Source organism: Pelodiscus sinensis, chromosome 4 (assembly GCF_052426305.1).
Source record: "Pelodiscus sinensis isolate ZL-2025 chromosome 4, ASM5242630v1, whole genome shotgun sequence".
NCBI classification, from domain to species: Eukaryota; Metazoa; Chordata; order Testudines; family Trionychidae; genus Pelodiscus; species Pelodiscus sinensis.
Window position 1 is genome coordinate 24539322 of NC_143055.1, and position 23148 is coordinate 24562469.

The 23148-nt window shown below is 39.4% G+C and overlaps 1 protein-coding gene across 2 annotated transcripts in view; it reads left to right on the plus strand.

Annotated features, from left to right (window-relative positions):
• The window catches only part of JAKMIP1 (janus kinase and microtubule interacting protein 1), a 161386-nt gene that overhangs the window by 106707 nt on the left and 31531 nt on the right, over window positions 1-23148 (plus strand). For both annotated transcript variants that reach the window (XM_089777801.1, XM_089777802.1), the window contains exons 7-11: window positions 11140-11349; window positions 11912-12031; window positions 15658-15804; window positions 16369-16509; window positions 19208-19267. In XM_089777801.1, coding sequence (XP_089633927.1) covers window positions 11140-11349; window positions 11912-12031; window positions 15658-15804; window positions 16369-16509; window positions 19208-19267 — 678 coding nt within the window. The remainder of the gene's footprint in view (window positions 1-11139; window positions 11350-11911; window positions 12032-15657; window positions 15805-16368; window positions 16510-19207; window positions 19268-23148) is intronic.

Sequence of the window (23148 nt, forward strand, 5' to 3'; positions counted from 1 at the left end):
AGTAAAACTCCAGTAGTCCGGCATCCAATAGTCCGGCACTCCTGATAGTCCGGCATCAAAATGGCAAGAGCCTAGTAAGTGAGCTTCAGCAAAAAATGAGTCACAAGGTAACAGCGGCAGCAGCTGAACTGAGCAAAAAGGGTAAAAAAGGCTTAAAAAAACTAAAATATTACAGTATACTGTATACAGTATGTACAATAAAAAGGGTTAACACTTTATATACAGTATATAATGTATACAAAATATATATAACCAGTTTATAGTACCTCCTGATAGTCTGGCATATCTGATAATCCGGCACTGCCTAGGTCCCATAGGTTCCGGATTATTGGAAGTCTACTGTAAAAGCAAGAGTACTTTTGTCCATACTTCTGAAAATTAAAAGATGCCCTTTGCCAGTGTCGACCTTCGCATATTAACATGATTTTGGGAGGGACATGATGTACTGATGCACTAGAAATACTAGGAAAAATGTAAAAAACAACCAATAGTCTAGTAGCACGTTAAAGACCAACAAAACGTAGATGGTATCATGAGCTTTTGTGGGCACAACCCACTTTTAGGCAAGGTATTAATGCAAATGTCCGGTGTCAGACTTTGGAACCTCAGGTATGAGTTCCCAGACAGCTGTGCATGGTCAGGAAAAGGCGACATAAAATACAGTGTTTGATTAATCTTTAGTTGGGACATCAGGGATGACAGAATGGGAAAAGTCTTAGTACCAGCAAGCCCACTTGTAATGCTCTCCACATAGTTTTCTTCCCTTTTACTTTTAAAGGTTTCCACAAGATTGTGAGTATGATGCCCTCTAGGGCATCTGGCATTGGCCACTATCAGCAGACAGGATACTGGGCTAGATGGACCTTTGGTCTGACCCGGTATGGCCGTTTTTATGTTATGTTCATAGTGTAAGTGTTTTGTTATATTTTTCTCTGAGTTCTATTTTACTTGTATGTATTTAAGTGCTAAATAAAATCCTCATGTTTCTATGCAGCTCACCAGTCTCATCTCTATAATAAATGTATGTAGCTGCCTGAGTAACAAATATGTTGTCAGTGACTTGTGCAGTTTGCACTCTACATTAATTAAAGGTTACACCAGAGAAAAGTCCACCAACCTGTTAAGGAGAATATAATATTGATTTAGTCTCCAGATTGAGCTCTGCTTTAATACCCATATTTCTAAGTATTTTTTCCTGTTTCCATAAGTGCACTCACCTATAACTTGGACTGGTACTCAGTTTAATGCTCAGTTTAACACTGAAAACAAAATATTCTGTTTACTGAACTGCTTACAGAGCAGATCTTACTAAAATTATTTTAATGTTTTAATGTTATTTCAGTTATTAGTTTTTAAAACCTATATCTTTTTTTCTCTTACCTGAGTGTCAATTCATTCTTAAATTTGATGGCCATGCTCAATTTTAAAATTAGGTGCCACAATATTTAGTATTTAGATACACAGTATTTAGATACACATTTTGTCTGAAATTGTTCTAATCCACTGCAGCCTAGACACGTGCTGAGTTTTGAAGCACAATCCAAACTATTATTGTTGACTGCATAAAAGCGAAAGAAGATGAGATTTCCATTACTGTACTGAATTAGTTGGAAAGAACAAATAAAATTTCGTTCATTCTGTGGCAGCTACCAGCAAGACCCTTATTAGACAGAATAAACTCCTCTGTGGTTCATGTGCTAAAATATACAGTAACTGCTTCCTGTGAAAATATTACAAAGAATAGCCATTTCAAATGCATTTAGTTGATTTTGTCATTCATTTTGCACTCTGTTCCTTTGCTGTATTACTTTAGTGAGGGAGAAGCTGAATGTTTGTCAGATGCACTATATGCAGCAACATGTATAAACTTTGGGACAGGTTAGGCACGCTGTTCACTTTTTTGCATGTGCGTGAATTAAATTTGAGTTTTTCTGTTCTGTGCTGAAGACTAGCTGTTAGTTTGCTTTTTGGTGGGTATTGTAATTCCTTTAATAGAAAAGCTCTTATAAAGTCGGTATTTACAATTCTTTCACATACAAAACTCCAGTGAAGCTTGGTGCATATTACATGCATATAGTTCTACTAAATATCAAGTCTCCAAAACAGTTCCAATTAAAGTAAATGGAAAGACTCACCTTGATTTTGATGAGAATAAGATTGTGCCCACAAGGCTTGATTTCCCCTCCCCCCCCATGCTTTGAATCAATGGCAAAGCACCTATTAGCTTCACTGGACACAGGATCAAACCTATATTAACAAAGATTGCAATATTTAACATGGAATGGATTAGGATTGTTTGCTACCGTATAACTAAACATTGTTATAACCTCAGAAAACTGGTTGAACTGTATTGTGATATTACTTTGACTTCATCCTGGTAAGGGGGAAAAGTCCTTGCTGCTGCAAAGTGAATCAGAGCAAAAATAGCTTCTTTCCAAGAGCAGCTTCGATCATCTGTGAGCCTGTGAAGGTAGATGGACAATTATTAAATATCTTTATTACCTCCAAGTCCAAAATATGTAATTATATAAATTAGAAAGAACTTCCACTTTAGATCCTTTTATCTTATTTTTATATTCCCCAAACGTATGTTTTGCAACAAGGAGGTATACAATATAAATTAATAACTTCAGCACCTTCACAGAGAGTAGAGCTGGCCAGAAAAACTTTTATAGAACTAAACCGCATCAGAATATGTAGTTTTATCAAAAACTAAATTCTATGCAAAATCAGGTAGATTTTCCTGAAATTCCATTTAGATGAAAGAGGGGGGGAAATTTCTAACAATATTGGAGCATTGTCTGAATAAAAAAATTCAAATTTGTGTTTTGAAATGATTGTTACAGGAGGCCCCCAACTTGCGACCACCCGAATTCCAACCCCCTGCACTTACAACCATTTTTGTAAGTGCAGAAGGTGACGGAAACCCTGGACTTACATCCTCAGCACACATTTATGACGGTGCACGGTGCCTATCGTAAATGAAGACTCGAGTTATGATGCCCCCGACTTGCGAGGCTTCCCCCGTAACCAATCATGTCGAAAGTCGGGGGCCTCCTATATATTTTTAGTTTTATATTTTGTTATATTTTAGAATACAAATATATACTTGAATAAAAGATATTACAGTACATTGAAATGAAGCTTTTTGTTTTGTAAAAATGAAACTTTTCAATTACTTGAAAAAAACATTGGAAGTTTCCTCTGTGGTGTACTTGTCTCTAAAATCTCAGTATAATGACATGTATATCTGTTGAACAAATCAGAATTGGTTTGGAAACTTTTGTTTCTATCTAGTTTTCTAAGGGGATAAAACTCTTGTAAATGCATACAATGTGTTCAGAGAAACCTTTTCACTAGAACCCTGCAAATCTGTTGATATCGGCTTTATATTTACAGATCTCCACATCAGCAGATGTGGATGCAGATATCTGAAGCTCATTTTTGCAGATATGGATACAGATGCAAATTCAAATTTTGTATCTAGAACCCTGCAAATCTGCAGCTCTCAGTTTTATATCCACTGGTATCCGCATCTGCAGGCATCAGTGTGGATATCTGCAGCTCATTTTTGTGGAAACCGATATGGATACAAATTGTATATTCACACAGGGCTCTGCTTTTCACCTTTCTTGTTCTCAGGTAACCTATCTTTCATTTAAAAATAAAGCAACACAAAAACACCACTAGCAAAGGATTAACTCTCCACCAGAAACAAATATTGTTTCATCCTAATCACCTTTTAAGAAAACAGTTGCCCTCTAGCCTCCTAATACCAGGGAGTCCAACATCTTGACATTACTCATGTTAAATTGCACCTTTAAGGGACAGTCCACACCCAGGGTGTTATAGACACACCTTGTCTCCATAGCAGCTCCAGAAGTGTAGGGGGATTGTCAGCCACCGCACACCTTTTGGACAAGGTGTACCATGTGCACACACCGTACATGCAGCCTGCACTGCTGCCTTTGAAGAGCAAGGAAGGGATCCTCTTGGCATTCTCCTCTCCCTGGAGAAAGGTGCTACAATCATGAGTCTTTCTCTCAGTGAAAGGACTACAATTGCACCTTGCCTATGTATAGGAGTACACAGGGGGTTGGGGGGGGGGCGGGGGAGGAGTTCCTGCAGTCACGCAGAGTTGAACAGAGTAGAGTCTCTGATATTCTTCTTAGTCTTTTCCTTAAACATGTATGGCGCTCTGTCATGCACAGCTGCTAATGTCAAGTGGTAGCCTTCTGCTGTGGATCATGCCATCTGTTCCAGAGAGCTTCTCATAGTTACATTCCAAGGATAAATTAACCTTCTGCGAAGACCTTACTTCCTCATTCAGCATTTCATTGTTGCAATTAGTACTTGTCTAAACATTTTGGAGAGTTTTATCCTTCAGCCCAGAAGCTGAAGGATAAAATGTTCCATCATCACATTCTTTACCATGAACCCAGCAGATCCAGTTGCAAGCTCCTATATTTTGGCGCACACATCCCTTGTTTATTTTTAGCATTCACACAAAACACTGTCAAGGCTGGTCTGCCTGAAATGTGACTCATCTTTCCTATCTCTCTGCAAAGCATGTCATTCTTTATAATTTTTCTTAACAAAAATATCCCTAGAGTGAAGCATTTTAAGCCAGGGACTTTCATTTCTTCTTACCTGCTTTCATATTTTCCTACCATGAAACAATAGTGGTTTGGGATTTTTAAACTTTGATTAGTGAACATAGGAATTGCCATCTTATGTTGGAGCTGTGGTTCATCTTTTAGTCAGTATGTTGTTTCTGACAGTTGCCAATAGCAGTTGCTTCAGAGAAATATACAAGAATGCTTGTAAGGAACATTCGTGGAATAACCTGTTATAGGGAAGTTTTTCACCACACATGTCAGCATGTATGCTCTCAAAGCATAAGAGCTGTTACATCCATCCCATCTTTTAAAAAGAGGGGGGGGGGATTTTAGTAACATTTTGGTTAAAAAAAATGGTAATATATATATAAAGCACCTAAGCAACTTGGCGTTCATGTCACAAAGGCACTTTTGGGCACTTTAAAAAAACATCACTTTTTGCTCTTCCTAAATCTTGGTATTCGATTCTTTTATGAATTAGAACCAAACATGCTTTTAAATATAAATTAATTAATACATCTGTTGTAGAGAATGTCTGCTTCCATGGTCATTGCGCAGTTCACTTCCTCGCTCCCCAACTTACAAATGGGTTGTGTTACAAAAGTTCATTGGTAAGTCAGTTGTTTGGAACTTGGAATGCATTTTCCCAGAGAAACATTGTTATAAATGGGAATGAGGTTCCCAGTCTAGCCCTCAAAAGCCTATTTAACCTATAATGTAGCAGAAATATTGCATATTTGCAATGAAAAATAGAAGAAATAGGTTTTTTTATTTAACCTTGAATACTGGTGCTTGGAAAGGGAGACTTAGTTATGGGAGGATGAGGAGGTAGTGGAGCTCCAGAACGGAGCTTCTGGGCATCCCCCGACTGCTCATCCATCCCGCCTCACCCCTGTGAGATCTGCATCAGCTCCTATGTCCAGCCCCTTCCCTTGGCCATTCCTTGCCCTCAGGCTGCATCTAGCCTCTGCTCACCAGGAGATGCTGAACTGCATAAGTATGGGCCCAAGGACTCTGAGGAGCAGGCGAGAAGCAGCAGTTTGGGGTTCAAAGCATAGCTTCTCTCCAGTTTCTGGCTGCATGACTGTTCCCTTGCTCCTCCTCAAGTCCTCTGGCCAGCACTTGTGCTGCTCACCACCATCTGTGCCTCTTGCCTTCTCCCTTAAGGCTGCAGGTGAGCTTTTGTTTGTATGTGCAGAATGTTTGTAACTCAGGCAGTGCCTCTATTTTGTGTTCACAACTAGTGTTTATGAAATCATAGATGACATACCTGAGAGAGACCATTTAGGCCCTATAATCTGTTCCCTTGTGACATAAAGGACATTTTTCCCTTTTTAATTCCTCCTTTTATCTGAAATCCACCTGCCTCCTTTGGTAGTCAGATCCAGTAACTCATTTGTCTCACTGTCAGGGCATCCTTATTCTTAATCTCAAGGATGTAATGTAGAGAACCACTTGGCTCCTGGGAAAGGCACTATACATTCTGTTCTACCGTTGGCTTGAAGATTACTTTGAGATGGATGAGTAGAGGGAAAGATCCAACACTTGGCAGTGCAGCAGCTGGCTTTTTCCACTTTGAAAGCTGAGCATGTCACTGTCTTGATAAATCAGGCTTTTGGTTCCCTCTTAATTTGTTCGTCGTATTTATAAGAGGTCACAGTTCCTCTCTCAAAGTCTCTTTCTTAATCTTATTGCTAGCCATGGAAGTATAAGCTATTTCCAAGGAGATCTTCAGCATGATTATACTCTTTCACATTTAAAAGATGAATATTGTCAAAACTCTCATTTTTGTTGGTTTCTCCTAGTTGTTGGGTGAAAATACAAGACCTTAGAAAGTCGGTTCTGATGTTGACACAAACCGCAAATGCCATCTCCTTACCAAAATGATAAATGTAATTGCTCTGTTTAACAACTAACCACTTGGCAATGCAACAAACATGCTTTAAGTGTGAAATAGAAATGATATTTTAGAAAACAATAATTTTAACCAGTTGCACAGGATTTTATGCTAAACAATGGAGTACCCAATGTTGTGATTTAGCACTGCTTTAAAACTGCAGCCACAGGTGGCTGACCCCTCTTTTCCCCATAACACTACTTTGGAGATCAGGCTGTGTAATATAGTAGAGTTATTCTCAAAAATGAGTAATTTCAAATCATTTTGAATCCCATGATGCCGCTTCTCGGCCTACATCTGTTATATGCAATGCACTATACACTGTTGTGTAAACAGATTAGAAGAGTCTGAAGTCTTCAAATTCCATTAGAAGGTGAACAATGTTGAGTGCATGTTCTGTTACTTAGTTGCAGGCATAATCCTTGATCTGCTAAACTGAAAAAAATGTCTTTTTGAACACAAAACCTACCTACCTGGTTTGAAAAGAAGCTTGTTGGCTGGGGTGGGAATCCTAAGGTCTGGAGGCTGCATTCGGCCCCCAACTTGCCTGGATCTGGCTCCCAAGCACACAAAATCTACTAGCCTGGGCTCCCCCCACCCCCAGGCTTTGGTGTCTGAGGGGAATGTGGAAAGTATCGTTAACCTTCTTAGTTTTTTGGGGGGGAGGGGAGTTGGTTGTTTTGGTTTTTTGCTTCTCACTTGTGTGCGGCTCCCAACTGATTTTTTTTCTGTGGGTCAGTGTCCCCTGAACCAAAAAAGGTTTCCCGCCCTTGTTGTTGTTCATATAATGCAACCAAATTCAGACTCCCTAATGGTATCTGAATGTCACTGTAATAGAACCACAGATTGTGGTTCAAACGTTCAAACACTGCAGATTTTTTTTCCTTGAGTGATGGGGAGAAGAGAGATGAGATTTACTCATTTGCACCAGCATAAATCAGGAATAAGTCTATTAAAGCCAACAGTGTAGCCAACAGTGTTATGTTTATGGAAGGTAGACCTGAGATTAGAATCAGATACTTTATCAGAATGCTTGTGTTGTTTGTTTAACATAGATCCTAAACAAAGTATCCAAGCAGATTAAGCCACTTTTTATTATTGGAATATATTGCTGCTTTCCTCATGAAATGAAACCTTTACCATGCTGCCAGCACATTGTCCATAAATTCAGTGTGACCAACTCTGGCAAGATCAGTCCTGTACAAAAATGGATCCTCCAGTAGCACAGAGTCCACATGTCCTGCATTCTGCTGCTGCCGGAGGAGACAGGAGTGCAAAGGCCACACCTAATCCAGACTGATTGATGGATACAGTTGGGCCTCCCAGAAACTTTTATCAGCTGCCTTTATGTCAGAGTAGCTAGAAGATTGCTCTAATTTATGCCACATATTGACTGTGCACACTTGTACATGACTTGTATGTGTGACACATCCAAGATCTGTTCTACTACATGCAATGTCAGAGGGCAACACAGCTTTTTTCTCCATAAGACTACCAGCTATGTTAGACTGAACATACAGTAGTCCCCATAGCAGTGCATTAGTGATATGTAATGAGGAGACAAGTAAAAATGGAGAATTGTGCTGGTGTTTGGTCAGAGTGGAAGTAAGGAAGAAATGCTTGGCGGGGGCAAGATTGTGGCTGTGAAAGTGAGGAAACAGCTGGATTGCACTGATTATGTTGGACGGATCAAAGGTGAAACATTCTAGCTGAAGAAAGGAGGGAATTACATTTTGACCTAATGTGCTAAAATAAGATTAACCTTTGTCATCAGCTACTTAATACCTCTCTCTTTTTTTAAAAGATAGAAATGAAAGGATCCAAGAGAGGATAGTAGGACACAAAATGTATATTTAAATGTTTTTAATATAGATTCCTCCCTTAAATAGTCAAAAATATTCTTTCACCATAAAAAGGTCTGATTTCTGTCTAAAACCTTCTGAGATAATAATTGTTTCTCTTCTACTGTTGAATCCTCAGATATGTTTCTTTTTCAACATGGAGATACTGTTGCTCATAGCAACATAAGACAGATGGTTGTCTGTCTGCAACTGTGCCACTGTTCTGTTTATCTTTATGAATTTAATTAACTGCGTAAGACTGCTTAAAACTGTGTAAGACTGCTTCTGCCTCTTTTTGGCTGCAATGAAACACACAGTATGGCATATGTAGATATGTATATATGAGAGTTTATATTTGTGCATGTGTGTAATATATCTGTGTGTATATATTCAAAAACAGGTGGCGCAAAGCCTGTTACCCATACATTTCCAGTCAACGGGGTCATATTCTGTTCCTTATAACTTTCTTTAAGTTGAACCTTTTTGACTGAAATATGATTATTTTTGACTGAATGTTTCACCAAAATAAATGATCAGTTTAAGTATGGAAAATAAAGGGGGTATGTAGAAGAAAGCAGCGCGCACACACACAAAACTTCTGTTGCTTCATGGAAACACACACACGATGCAAACACACACCCAAACTTCTGTGACTTCATAGATCTTCAGTTTTAATATGGATGGACTTGTGAAATATGATTTGTGAAGTTGTGCATGGAAAAAAGACCAGGGCTTGAGTTTCTTCCTGAGTGATTATATGTATAATAGGCTATGTCTAGACTACATCTGTCTTTCGAAAGAGGAATGTAAATTAGACATATCGAAATTGCAATGAAGCCGGGATTTGAACTTCCCATGCCTCATTTGCATAATGGCGGCCACGTGTTCTTTTGAAAAAGAACACATTTTTTGAGGAGTACAGGATCTTTTGAAAAGGTTTTTTCGAAAGAACCCATCTAGATGGCAGTTCTATTTTCGAAAAGCCCTTTTTTCAAAAGAACACGTGGCCACCATTATGCAAATGAGGCACAGGAAATTCAAACCCTGGCTTCATTTGCGATTTCAATATGTCTAATTTACATCCCTCTTTTGAAAGAGGCATGTAGTTTAGACATGCTCATAGAGAGCTTTCCACTGCTATTTATCAAATAGCAACAAGTACTGAAATGTCTCTTCATTTTTATTTTCAATTCTGTTTCAAATTTAAATTAAAAGAACATTGCAAAATGAAGACAGCAATTGCTAAAATCAGGGTTTTCCGTGCATCTTTAATTCTTCCCCTTATGCATAAGATTATGTTACAGGGCCTGGTTCTGTTTTCAGTGGCTCTCGTTGAATTCAGTGAGAACAGCACCCGTGAAACTGACAGCAGAATTTTGCCCACAGTGGTTAGTTCCATTATCAGATATTATTTTGCAAAACGATCCCTGCCTGGTTTAGTGCACATATAGATGATACACAGTGAATGAGGCAGCTGTTCAATATTTATTTTTATTGTCATTCATTGTGGCCCCATGTTTCAAAGAAAACACGTTGTACAAATTGTTCTATGAATAAGAATTGTTTTCTTTTTTGGAGAACACTTTCTTTTTGCACTCATCACCACAAGAGCTGAGAGTCTCACAAGCATTTAATTAATTTGTTCTCTTGCATTCTGAGGTGAGGAAACTGAGGCAGAGTGGTTTACTGCTGGCAGTGGTTTACTGCTGACATTATGTTCTGTGTAGTTTTGAGATGTGTGAGTAACACATTTGGGTAAATATAAATAGGATTTAGGGAAATATTTCCCCCTACTATGCTGAAATAGTGTCTCACCCACTGAGTGCTGTGATATACAACATTTCCTTTTCATTCTGTGCATCCTATGTTTTAATCTTAAGAAGAAAGATACTTAGGTATGTTTAAGAATTTCAGATGAAATGTACATATTTTGAATGAATAGCATTTGTCTCTGGGTAGATTTGTCATGTCTTGAAATTCACCCTTATACAGAGAGACAGCAGGAGGCTGATAGATAACTTGAGCTTCAAAATAAGGCTTTGGTGGGATTTAATTGGTACATTGGCATCCTCTTGTCCTGCCCCACAGGTGAACATCTTAGAATATGGTGAAGAAACGTTCTTTTTTTGTCCACAGAAATTAAGACTCCCCAACTTGAGAGTATTTTTCTCTCTGTTTATGTCTAACTCCTGTAGGGTGTAATAAGATAAGCCCCAGGAACCTCTCCATCAGTAGGTAACAAATTATGAGAGTTTATTCATATTCCCATCACCCATTTACTGTCTTCTGCAGCAAAGTATTTGTTCTGGCTGAGCCAAGCAAGAGCAGGCATCTCCCTTCCTTGAGAACTCAGTGCATAGTAGGCTCATTTATCCCAGCCCCGCCCCCTTCACTCCTCTTCCAGTGTCTTTTCTATACTCCTCATCTGATGGCTAAATTGTTTTAGTCTGTTCATATTGTTGGTCACATATCCCCTATCAGCCTTCCCTATAGAAGCTGATTAGTGCCTAAGTGATCAGAGTGCTGGCTCATTTATTACCTTGCATTTTGTCACATAGGACCCCTATTGAGGTAACCAATGATTTCAATGGGCAGTAGAAGACTGAAATGTTCTGCAGGAAAAAGAATGCTTATTTCTAGTAGATGAACTTGATTTTAAAAAAGTCCCAATTAGGTAACTTTAGTTTTGAGAGCAGAACTTTATTTTGTGGGTATGTTTGCTGCCTGTTGAAAATATTTGGAAATGTTTCAGAAGTTTCCCTCTTCCTCTGTTCTCTTGTAGATGGATGAGATAAAAGGCAAAGACAGAGTGATTTTGGCTTTGGAAAAAGATCTTGGTGTCCAGGCAGGCCATGCACAAAAGCTGCTGCTTCAGAAAGAAGCTTTGGATGAACAGCTTGTCCAAGTAAAGGAGGCAGAGCGGTACCACGGTAGCCCCAAGAAGGAACTTCCTGCTGGAGTAGGGGATATCTCTGAAATGATGGGAAGCCTGGTAAGAGAAGCAGATAGTCTTCATAGGTCAGTTACTGTATCTGCTTTCACAGTATTTCCTGTAATGTTGAATCCTTGCCAAAGGAGCATTGCATTGTTAACTGCACCGTACATTGCATTGTTACGGTAAAAATAGTGCCACTTTTTTGCGTTTTTTTCCAATCTGTACTGTGGTTCTATCATGTAAATATGTACTCTACCTTGCTATTAATTTTGGCATGAAACTGAAAGAGTGCAGTACAAAACATAAATAGTAGGTCTTTCTTTCATAATTTAAAGATTAATTTTTTTACATGATATAACTTAGAGTTCATCTTCTGGCTGCTTGCCCTTTTTCAGCTTGTGCAACCATGTGACTCTTAGAAGAAATATTTGCAACAGTTTGTGTCAATAAAAACAATTCTGCAATCAATGATACAATCATCTATAGATATTCTCTATGATATCTGTGCTGTACGCATGCACTGAATGCAAACTCTGCCTTCTGTAATATAAGTACATGTTTCTGGTTAGTAAATGAATATTTGAAGGAAAAAATTATTTTTTGGTTTGTGTTTTTAAAGGAACAGCATATGGATGAACGAGACATACGAAGATTTCAACTAAAAATTGCTGAACTGAATGCTGTAATACGGAAGCTGGAAGACAGAAATACCCTTTTAGCAGATGAAAGAAATGAACTGGTAAAATAATGAGCAGTATCACAGATGGTGACTTACAGGACCATATTTTAATGATACTCTGAGAAGCAATGTTTTAGGCAGAGTTTAACTTCTTTCTCAGTTGCTAACACACTGCTATATTATAAAACTTAACACATTGTATTAAATATTCCTGTTTGGTTGATTTTCCTTTCTTTATTTCTTGTCCCCCCGTTGCATAGCCTTTCATCACATGTATTCTATGCAAGTAGCTTGAATCAAATATTCACTGTTTTCTTTCCTTTGATTCTCATGAGGTCTTTGTCTTTTATTATTTTTTAGTTGTACTTAATATGTATATATTCTTGGAAGAAACTGTGTCTTTTTATACCCAACATAACCTCAGTAGAGGTCATCAGCTGAAGTTAAGATGTTTAATTATCATGAAAATTCACCATTTCCTTCTTCACCATTCTGCATGTCTTTCCCATGAATAATTTTTTCTTTTCTTTATTTCTAAGGTGCCTTACGCTGTGGTAGCTAATCATCCAGCACTTTGAAACTGCTGGTATAGAATAAGAACAGTGTTATGCCATTTTCTTAGTGCTTTTCCTTATCACTGAATGGTTCATTTGGGCACAAAGATGAAACATTTGTGGGGTTCAGAACTAAATCAGTTGCTCTGCCAGGCTATCATTCCTTGTAAAAGTCATTTTCCGTTTTCAGAGATATTAATGGCCTGCAAGGGGATGTGAGGACTGGCATTGTCCCTAAGGTGAATTTAGTTTGAGACCCCTGGTTTGTTCAATGACTCTTAGTACCTCCACTGTACAAATTGTTCCAATGCCACTGGAGCTGCATGTCTGTTTTTGAAGTGATTCCAGGCATTTGGCATGATATTATATAACATGCTCATCATGTGATTTATACCGTATTTGACTGTTGTGGATACAAGGTTTTCAAATTGCCTTACAGTTTATCAGTTTTAGGCTATTGTTTTAGTATTGAAAGGCTCTGCTTTGTGATGAAAGGACTTAATTGAGCTGACACCTTGACTTAATTTACATGAAAACTTTTAAAAGAGCTAATTTGTGGAAGGTTTTCTCTTCCTTTATTTATTTCTGAGTAATGAAATATCTGTCTTAAAAGACTAACTTGCCTTCCATAACTCAAATGTTACCCAGCAAAATCCAGTGCTCTTTTCTTCCCTCCCACCTATAACTCTGCATTTTGTTTTCAAGCAACTAGACCATTTTTGTGTTGAATCTGTCATAGTAGATAAATCTTTGAAGTGACAACGTAGGGAAAACCGATAGCCACTCTGATGCAGTGAGCCACTGAACCCTCAGGTGTGTTGTCACTGTGTCCAGACACTCCTGTCATTGATATAGGGGACTTGGTAACAGGACCTGATCCAGCTCCACTGCATTTGGCACTAGAGAGGCCTTCTACATGGTTTTTGCCACCCTTCTTGTTGTTGAGGCACTTGAGCACTTTTGGGACCACTGAGACTGCCACTGCCTGTGATACTGGCATGCTCGGTACCAATGATATTATCGGGTGGCACCAATTCCTGCCCAGTTCTGTATGATAGATGTATTGGGCATCATTCCAATCTTGTCCCCAATATTCCAGGGCGCACATTCCAAGTCAGGGTCATCATCTTCGCACTCAGCATCACCTGACAAGCTCTGAGAGCCACCAGTGCATCAATATGGACCAGCGTTAACATGTACCCCTGGCTGGGGCAGAGGTCCCTGATCTGGCCCTACTGGCCCACCAATGTTTATGCCTTGTTGGACTCAAGGATGCTCCTTGCTTGCAGAGATCCTGCTCCTTGTCCTGATCTAAGCCTGAGTCACCCACTAGGTTGACTGGGAGGCTGGGGTGACTGCTAATCAGGCACAAGCCCAAAAATTGGTAGTTTTCCTCACTGCAGACCCACCAGAGTTCTTCCTCCTGGGTACTTCTTCCTGGGAGCAAGAGCCAGTTTGACTCAGCAGAATCCCTCATCCTTATTACAGGATGATGCCTTTCAGCCTAGTTCATCTTCCCCTTCTAGTACAGAGGATTTAAAGGCATTCCAGAATCTTTTCTGCCAAGTAGTTACATCCATCAGCATCCAGGTAGAGTTTCTCCAGGAGAACATGCTCAAACTGCTAGCCATTCTGCAGCTTGCTGTCCTGGGAGAGTGGCCTTCCTGATTAAGGCCTTGAACTGGCACAAGCCCTCTGGAATACACTAGACTCAGTACCACCAGTGATTAAGTGTATGGAAAAGCACTATTTTGTTCCTTCTCAGGAATTTGAAGAGTTCAGTTTCCAGCTCATCTGAAGTCCCTGGTTATAATGGCAGTAAATCACAGAGTGGAACAGGGTATGTTCATGTCTACTGCCAAGGGCATTATCTTTGAAAACTCGTGGTGATCAGGGAGGTCCTGGACAATTGGAAAAAGGGAAATGTAATTTGTATTGTTTTGTTCTAGCTATTCATTACTTCTTTCCTTTCAGTAATACCTTGCTTCTTTTATCTGATGTACTATTGGGAGAAAAAGGTTATTCAGTAACTAGGTCACTTCCCCAGAGGTTATTTATCTTTCTTCACACCCTTAAGGAATGCTAAAATACTCCAGACTGAAATCTTTGGGGTCTATTAAATTAAAGTAGGATCTGGGGCATGTATGACTCAATCAAACACCCTCTTCTGAATGCCTGGCCTGAGGGCATCCTCAATATTTCTTAAAAAGGTAAAGCATGCTTTTCCATATGAGGCGGCACTTTGTACACTGCTGTACTTGAATCTTATTACAAAAATGAATGTCCTTCTCCAGATGGCTCAAAAAACAAATCTTTAAGAAATGTGTTATCTTCCTGAAGTTTAATATGTGCTGGGCTTTCATTGAAAGTTGTTTTGATGATTTAAAAAATAGGGGAACTGAGCAGTCAAAGGTTTATGAAGATGAAACTAGTAAAATACTGAATGCCTACAGATTGGGGAAAGGGCAGTAATTTACTTGAGATGACTGTCTCACATCATAAAACCATGGAAACAAAACTGAGAAGCTGAAAATGCCAGCACAGCCCGGAGATTGAATCTGTGCCCTCTGGCTGACTCCCTGATTTCACTAATTACGCATGAGGTATAATTTTCTTAAAATAAGGGAGTGTGGCATATTTCTAGTAAAGGCAATTGAAAAGAGTGAAAGGTAACTGTCATAGTTTGTTCTTTAGGAAAATGGATAATAACTCAGTGGATGCACCTGCATAATAAGATTTACAGTTTATTGAGAGACCATGGGAAATCTGTGTGCTTCCTAAGAACAAAATGTAATGTAAATGGGAAAGTCCAGCCGTAGCAGTCTCGGGGAGGTTTGCAGCCTGCATGAAAGTGCTTCAGTTCTGTTAATAGTGAATACTGCATTCTTGCCATTACTCCAGCCTGCTTCCGCTTCCATGTTAGTTTCACTTGTGGTAACAAGCTAAGGCCCTAAGTTTTTAGATGCTTACAGTATAGTGCAGCTGCAGTGTGCAGGCAGAAAAAAGATTCTCTATCAATGAATGAAAGAGAAATAAAGGCAAAGTGAAAACTCATGTTCCTCCTCCTTTCAAGTCATTGTAGCCCATATTATTATGATCAACTGACATTTTGGGCTTCCTCCCCCCTTGCAGCTGAAACGTTCCCGGGAGACAGAAGGTCAGCTGAAACCCCTTGTAGAGAAGAACAAGAGGATGACCAAAAAGAATGAGGACTTGTTGCAGTGTATCCAGAGGATGGAAGAAAAAATAAAAAATCTCACAAGGGAGAATGCAGAAATGGTAAGCAGCTAGCTCATATGTATCAGAGGTAGATTAGAGTTGAACATTGTGTGGCTCTTACTCCAATAAATGCTGACACACCAGAACCTAAGCAATATGAAGATGTCAGTGTCAAATATATTATGCTAGGGATGGGTAATATTCTAAAATCAAAGCTATTATTTGCTTTGTTATTTATTATACAAAATTAATTAAGAACAGGATCATCGAAGCTTTCATGTCTCAAGCTCATTTGGAAGGCGTACATTATAGGACTTAAATTTACCTTGGCATATAAGGGATTTTGCATGTATGTGTATGTCAGAGCTTAATTTGATCTGTAGAAACTAGAGATGGAAAAGATCCTCTTCAGGATTGATTCCTGGCCCAGAGTATATTCTTCAGTTCTTTCTCCATCCTAGTTTTAGATGTCCAAGTGAGTGGTTTGTGGGAAAAGGACCTTATGGTGTACTGGGACAGATTTCTGAAGCATAATATCAATGTATCAGAGGTGTGGGTTTTACGTAATGCATCAGGAAGACATTTAAGACTTGGTTATGTTAATAATAAATTTGTTTTTTGCAGAAAGAAAAGATATCCACACAGCCAGCTTTGAAGAGGCACACTTCCCTGAATGATCTCAGCAGCACACGAGAGGAACAAGAAATGGAATTCCTGAGACTGCAAGTCATAGAGCAGCAGCATGTTATTGATGATCTCACAGTGGTAAAATTAAACCTATTCAGTACTCACATGTGCATAAACCTACATTCACTCCTAGCATTTTTGAGCCATATTCAAGTTAATTTGGATAGAGCACAGGGTAGAACTGCCAGTGTTATAACATGAAAGAGTTCTTCAGCATTTTGGTTATTCCCTTTGTAGTAAATGTATGAGTTTCCAAAAGAGCATCTGTGGTCTTATTGCCACCATACCATGTAGTAATCTCATAACTTAGACCTGCGTGGTGAGTAACTGAAAATTTGATTTCCAAGCTACTGCAGAAAACAATATTGAAGATTCAGCAAGTAGTGCTCTTGATTGCATCATTAGAGATCTAGTGTCTTAACATGGCATTAGGGGAAGTGATCCATGAACCTGAAGTCTTGATTGCTAGTGGTCAAAGCACTTACAATACTATTTGTAGGACAGGGGGCACGCAACATCTGTGTCTTGACCAGTTTCTAATGTGAGTGACTGGATTGAAAACTCCCTCAGTCGTATTGTCCACTTCCTACTCTAAACTCTACTCAGTCTTGCTGAGTAACCTGAAACATCTGCTCCATTTCACCCCAAAAGTTGTCACTTCTGGGTGAAAATGAAGTGGTTCCCATATAAGTTTGTAAAATGCCTTGAGAACTGTCTGAATTAAAGGTGCAATTTAAGTTACCATTGTTCTGAATTGCTGGTGTATGTTCCCAAATTTTTCCTCCTGGAATTGTGTTCTGGCAGAGAAGGATCACTTCACCATTTCAAAACAACCATTTTACCAATGGTAGTTTACTATTCTTCCACTTTCCAGGTTGAAATACTCAGAAGAGGCCCTGAGTTGATATTCCAATGGATTGTAGTTCAATATCAGTAGATAAGAGACAGCTGCTTTAGCAGCAATTAGAGTTAGAAATCTAAAATCACTGTAATCCATTTAAAACTGAAAGAATCTCAAGGAATGACACAGGAATTAGTCGATGAGAGTAAAACTGGAAAGAGTAACAGAATTAGGATAAAGGGAGGGGACTAGCAGAGTAAAAAAGGATTAGAAAAGAAATTAGGAGAGAGGATCAGTTATCTCTCAAAAAATATATTTTGGCCTTGGAAAGAGTTCAGAAAAGGGCAACTAAAATGATTAGGGGTTTGGAACTGGTCCCATATGAGGAGAGGTTAAAGGGACTGGGACTTTTCAGTTTAGAAAAGAGGAGACTGAGGGGGGATATGATAGAGGTATATAAAATCATGAGTGGTGTGGAGAGGGCCGATAAAGAAAAGTTATTTATTAGTTCCCATAATAGAAGAACTAGAGGACACCAAATGAAATTAATGGGTAGCAGGTTTAAAACTAGTAAAATAAAGTTCTTCTTCACATAGCGTGTAGTCAACCTGTGGAACTCCTTGCCAGAGGAGGCTGTGAAGGCTAGGACTATAACAGAATTTAAAGACAAGCTAGATAATTTCATGGAGGTTAGGTCCATAAAAGGCTGTTAGCGAGGGGATAGAATTGGTGTCTCTGGCCTCTGTTTGTCAGAGGCTGGAGAGGGATGTCAGGAGACAAATCGCTTGATTATTCTCTTTGGTCCACCCTCTCTGGGGCACCTGGAGCTGGCCACTGTCAGCAGACAGGATACTGGGCTAGATGGACCTTTTTTCTGACCCAGTACGGCCATTCTTATGTTCTTATGTTCTTATCTTTTCCTAGCATCCCTGTTGTCCCTTTCTGCCTATTACCTTCTTCTGCTTCTCCCTCTAAAGGTCAAGTCAGTATTTTTTGAGTGAATGATCACAAGATCTAAAAGTCTTAAGTGTATCTGTGACCTTCTTATGTTACAATGTAGATTTGCTACAGTCTTCTTCGAAACTGATGCTGAAAGAGATCCACTAGGTATTGGGATGTGTTTGATCAGTAGCCAACAAACTTGAGCTTCCTGCATTCAGAATTACATGCTGCAAAGATGAATAATTAGTGCCTTACTGTCTTAACACTTCTGCCCTTAGAAGGCTGAGCAGTCTACATTATGTGTTTCTTCTTTTTATTTAAAAAAAAATTCATCAAACAAAAAATACCTTTTTGTCTGTGTGGTTCTGTGTCTGTCTGAATGTATGTGAGTCTGATTTATGATTAATAAAACTGGGCTAATCTTTGCTGTTGACCTTCAGCCTCAGAAGAGTAGGGTACAGTCTTGTTTCTTAATGGGTGGTTCTAAAATCTTCAGAGAAAAAAATAACTGTCAAAAACCTGTGCCCAGTACATTACACATCTTTGCCTGCCAATTTCAAGATCAATGTGTGAAGTATGTTGCTGAATGTTCCTGAGCTTCAAGGGGAAAACTTCTATTCTGTTTTTGTTGAAATAGTACAAGAAGTCTTTACTGTTTGTAATTTTGATGTATGGTTTAAGACAGGTGTGGGGAACCTTTTTTGGGTCGGGGCTGCTGACCCACAGAAAAATCAGTGGGGGACCACACACAAGTGAGAAGTAAAGCAAAGAAGCCCCTGACTGAGAAGGAGAAAGACACTCCCCACATTCCCCTCACACACAGGAGCATGGGGGGCCCAGGCTAGTGGATTTTGTATGCTCCAGCCCCGGGGGTGGGTGTCAGGGGGCACTGAAGTTCCTCACCCCTGCTTTAAGAAAAAAATTAATAGTGTTTCCTTTTGTCATGTGTAATCTAAATACATGGTAAAAATAATATCTTCTCTTTTACTTTAGGAAAGAGAACGGTTGTTACGTCCTAAGAAACCAAAAAGGAAAAGTTTGAAACCTCCAAAGGTGAGAGTCTGGTGTGCCAGCTATTCCGTATCTTATGAACGTCATACTAACATTTTGGACAAAATGTAGGTTCCACTGAAGCCAATGGCAAAACTCCCATTCACTTGAATGGGGCCAGGATTTAGTTCATTTTTTTAAATGAATGATAATTAATACTCCCTAAATGTATGTTCCTAGCCAAAGTTTTCTGTGACACACACATTTGTTTAGGCAATTGTAGATTTTGTTTTATTGTATACATTCAAATTCTAATGGTTGTTTTATTGTAGTAATATATTTTTATGTAAAGAATTCTGCTACAAAATCTTTTCTGAAAAGCTGCTTGCTAACCTGTATGTGCATGTGTACACAATACACATTTGTGGGTTAGCACAAGTGAGATTTAGCGTCATTCTACTTTAAACAGAAATAACACTTGCTTTATAGTATGTTCTTGATGGCATACTCCATGTCCTCATGGTGGCGCTTTTTTATTACTTGCTGCTTTATAGTACAGTATATTGGTTCTGAAAGAACAGCTTCAAATATACACTTAGTTCTGTATCTCACTAAAATATTTTTAAACAGTGTTCATAATTTTGCATTTGTGTTATATAGAGAAAATAGTTTTAAAGGAATCCATAAGTGTTGCAAATAGTTGGTATAGGTTGAGGTTACAGCAGAGAATAGTTTCAAAGAAATCCATAAACTTTGCAAAAGCCTGATGTATGTTGAGTTTACCACAGATTTTATCATTCATGCTCAGCATAACATAATTGTAGGTTTATTATGGCAGAGATGAAAATGGAGCTCTTTAAAAATAAAATGAATGTTTCTATATTTGATCATATGTTTGTTATGAAAATTCGACAGTGTTGTGCAATAAAATCCCTGCACTGTTTTAAACTGTAGTCTTTAGGATTATAAAATATTTGTTTTTATTAAAAGTTGTTTACTATTTTCATTTTCTTTCAATGGGATGGCATTAGCCATTGTATGATACTAGGAATGTCAGTAATGAAGGAAAGATGCTGCTAGGTTCTGTGATACTTTAATTACTGCAAAAATCCTGTGTTGATATAATCGTACATTACCAAAACATAGTAAAATCACCTTGACTCATTGTTATGCTTAAACAAAGCACATGAAATCTTTTATAGGGGAAAAGGCAGTACTCTGCATTTATTGAGAATACAACAGTAGCTTTTCAGTCACTCACACGCACAAACACAATACCCACAGTTCCGCCAAACAATGTTATAGTTACCAGTCCAGAGTCTGGATCAATCTAGTGGTGAGCCAGATCGATCACAGAGGGGAAGCCGGGCTCTGTCGGTCGCGAAAGTTCTGTAGCAAGTCACCCTGTTTTTATTAGCTTCTTCCCCTGTTGAAGTCTATGGATTTCACTGTGTCAGTCTGTGACCAGTTACAGTTATCTTTTGATGTTGACATTCCAAACATCTCCAAAAAGCTCATTCTGTAATCAGTAGTCTTTTGGGGGTGCTCGCTTCGCTTTAGAGTCGTCAGTCTGCCCCCTGTGATCAATCCTTGACCATGGGTACCCACTGATGGTTTTTCTGATGCCGATGAATCGGTCTTCACCCGGTTACCCCCTTCTTTCCTGGCCATCTGGCTCCGACACTGACCTTCACACCTTATCTTTATGATGATAAATTTCTCATTCACGCAAATAGTCTTTCTCACAGAGACTTTCAAAGGTATACAGATACAGTGTTTATAAAAAGCAAAAGCAAAAGGCACTGTAAATTAAATCTTAATCAAAACAATTCATATTAAGGCCTTCAATATTTCTAATCTCATTAACGTAGACACAATACCAAAACTCTGTCTTTTTACTTACTAAACTCACTAAACTTTAAAACAAAAAAATATATTTAACTAAAGGGCTTCATTAATAAAACATTAAATATATTACCCTACATTACTACATTATTAAACCTAAAATGCAAATATAAACTTACTCCAACATAATTCTTCTTATATATGGCATCCTTTCCTTGCCCCTCTTTGGTTGTGAGCTCCTATTTTTCTGTCTGGAATGTGCATAGCATATTGTGGGTGCTGCAGTCTGTTTACTCTGGCTTATCAAAATCAGATTTAGAACAGTTTGACTCAGAAAGCAAATGAGGTTTGCTATTGCTTAGCCCTCATTATTCCAAGGAAAACTCGGTTGGTCTACTATTGTTCTGACCACATTGTACCACAGTTGTTGATTGAGTTCTGCAGTGATAAGCTGAGGTTGTGGGGGTTTTATTTTTGGGTTTTTTTGGCTATATATGATTGTCCCTGAATATATTTTCCCCAAAACAAGATGCACCAATATGTCTTGTCCTTCAATATGTTTTGAAGCAGGGAGTTTTGCTGGATTAGGAGAGGTCAGTGCTTCCCTGGTGGTTGATCACTCCTGGGCTCCTCGTACTCGGGTTCCCTGCCTTGCCCTGACCCCTCTAATGCTTTCGTAGCAGGGGCGCCTCATGCTGCTGCCTGCAGGCTGCCTCAGTGTCCCCCTGGACTCTCAGCCTGGACCGCTTGGCCGCTAGGGCTCTGCTGGCACAGGGTGTTCCCCAGGATTCCCCAGAAGGGGTCACGAGCTACCCCACTCCTCTGCTAGGGCCGGCCCTGTTGCAGCCGGCAATTCCCTGGGGTTCCCCGGCAGAGCCGCCTGCCTCTGCCATCTCCACTTCAGCCGAATCACTCTCGGCCGGCACTGCCCAGTCACCCCGGCCCTACTGCTACCAGGGGTTTCCTGGTGTTTCAGCAGGGGCTACCTTTCTGCCACTACCCCTGCTCTTGCCGGTGCTTCCCTGGCTGGGCCTCTCACTGCCGGGAGCCCTCTGCAGCCAGGTGTTCCTCAGCTGGGGCTGGGACTCCCCAGTTTCCTGGCCTAGCTGATGCTTAGGATTCTGTTGCTGGGGCAGGGAGTTTCCCAACCACACCTGCCCCATTGAAGTCAGGGGTCCCCTGGCCAGGTCAGGGGCTCCCCAGTTGCTGTCTGGCACAGCTACTGTTGGTCCAGCCTGAGCTCCCCAGCTCCCACATTATCTCCCACTGCTGCCTCCAGTGCTCTTTGGTAAAGCAACACCCATGGCCGTGCCAGACCATGGATATTGCCGGATCAGAGAGACCCAGATTTGGAAGGTTCAATCAGTACCTGATTTGGGAAGTGGTAATATTACCCGAAAAGGTAGTGAAGACAAAAATCATGACCTAAAATATTCCAATTCCCCCCACGTGCATGCACACACTTGTGTTTTTAAAAGTCCAGTCAGTGTGTGCTAAAGGAAGAGGCCTCTAAATTATAGATTGTTAAATAGATATTTAGGAGCATTTGCATTATCTTGCTGATTAATATTTATAAATGGCTGCTGACTAATTTGTCTTCCAAATCTGTGTTGGTGTTCTCAAAAAGATAGAATTATTCAGTATTCTGCTTTCTGATTACTTCTGCCCCACCAGCCTTAAGTGAGCAAAAGTATCATTGGGGTTTCTCTACTGTTTTAGTACAAGTATAACTACTACATCAGGAGGAGACATCAAATATCAAGTAGTAACTATAATTACACATTCCACATGCAATACAGAATATTATTTCATACTAACTTTGAAAAGCAAAGGTTGAATTGTAAATACTAGAATAGTGATAAGAGGGAAAAAGTTGTGGAAGGGGAAATAAGATTTAACTCATTTTCCCATAATTAATATATTTTAAGCCTTAGAACACTGGTTGCACCTGAAATGTTAAACACCTGGATAAGTGGCCAGTATCTACTATATCTAGGGAGTCCATGTGGGTGATATAGAAGGAGAAGGAAATTCAGGGTTTGTAGCTGGTGAAGGAATGGGCCAAGTCTGATAAATACTCTCTGGTTCTGCCTCATTGC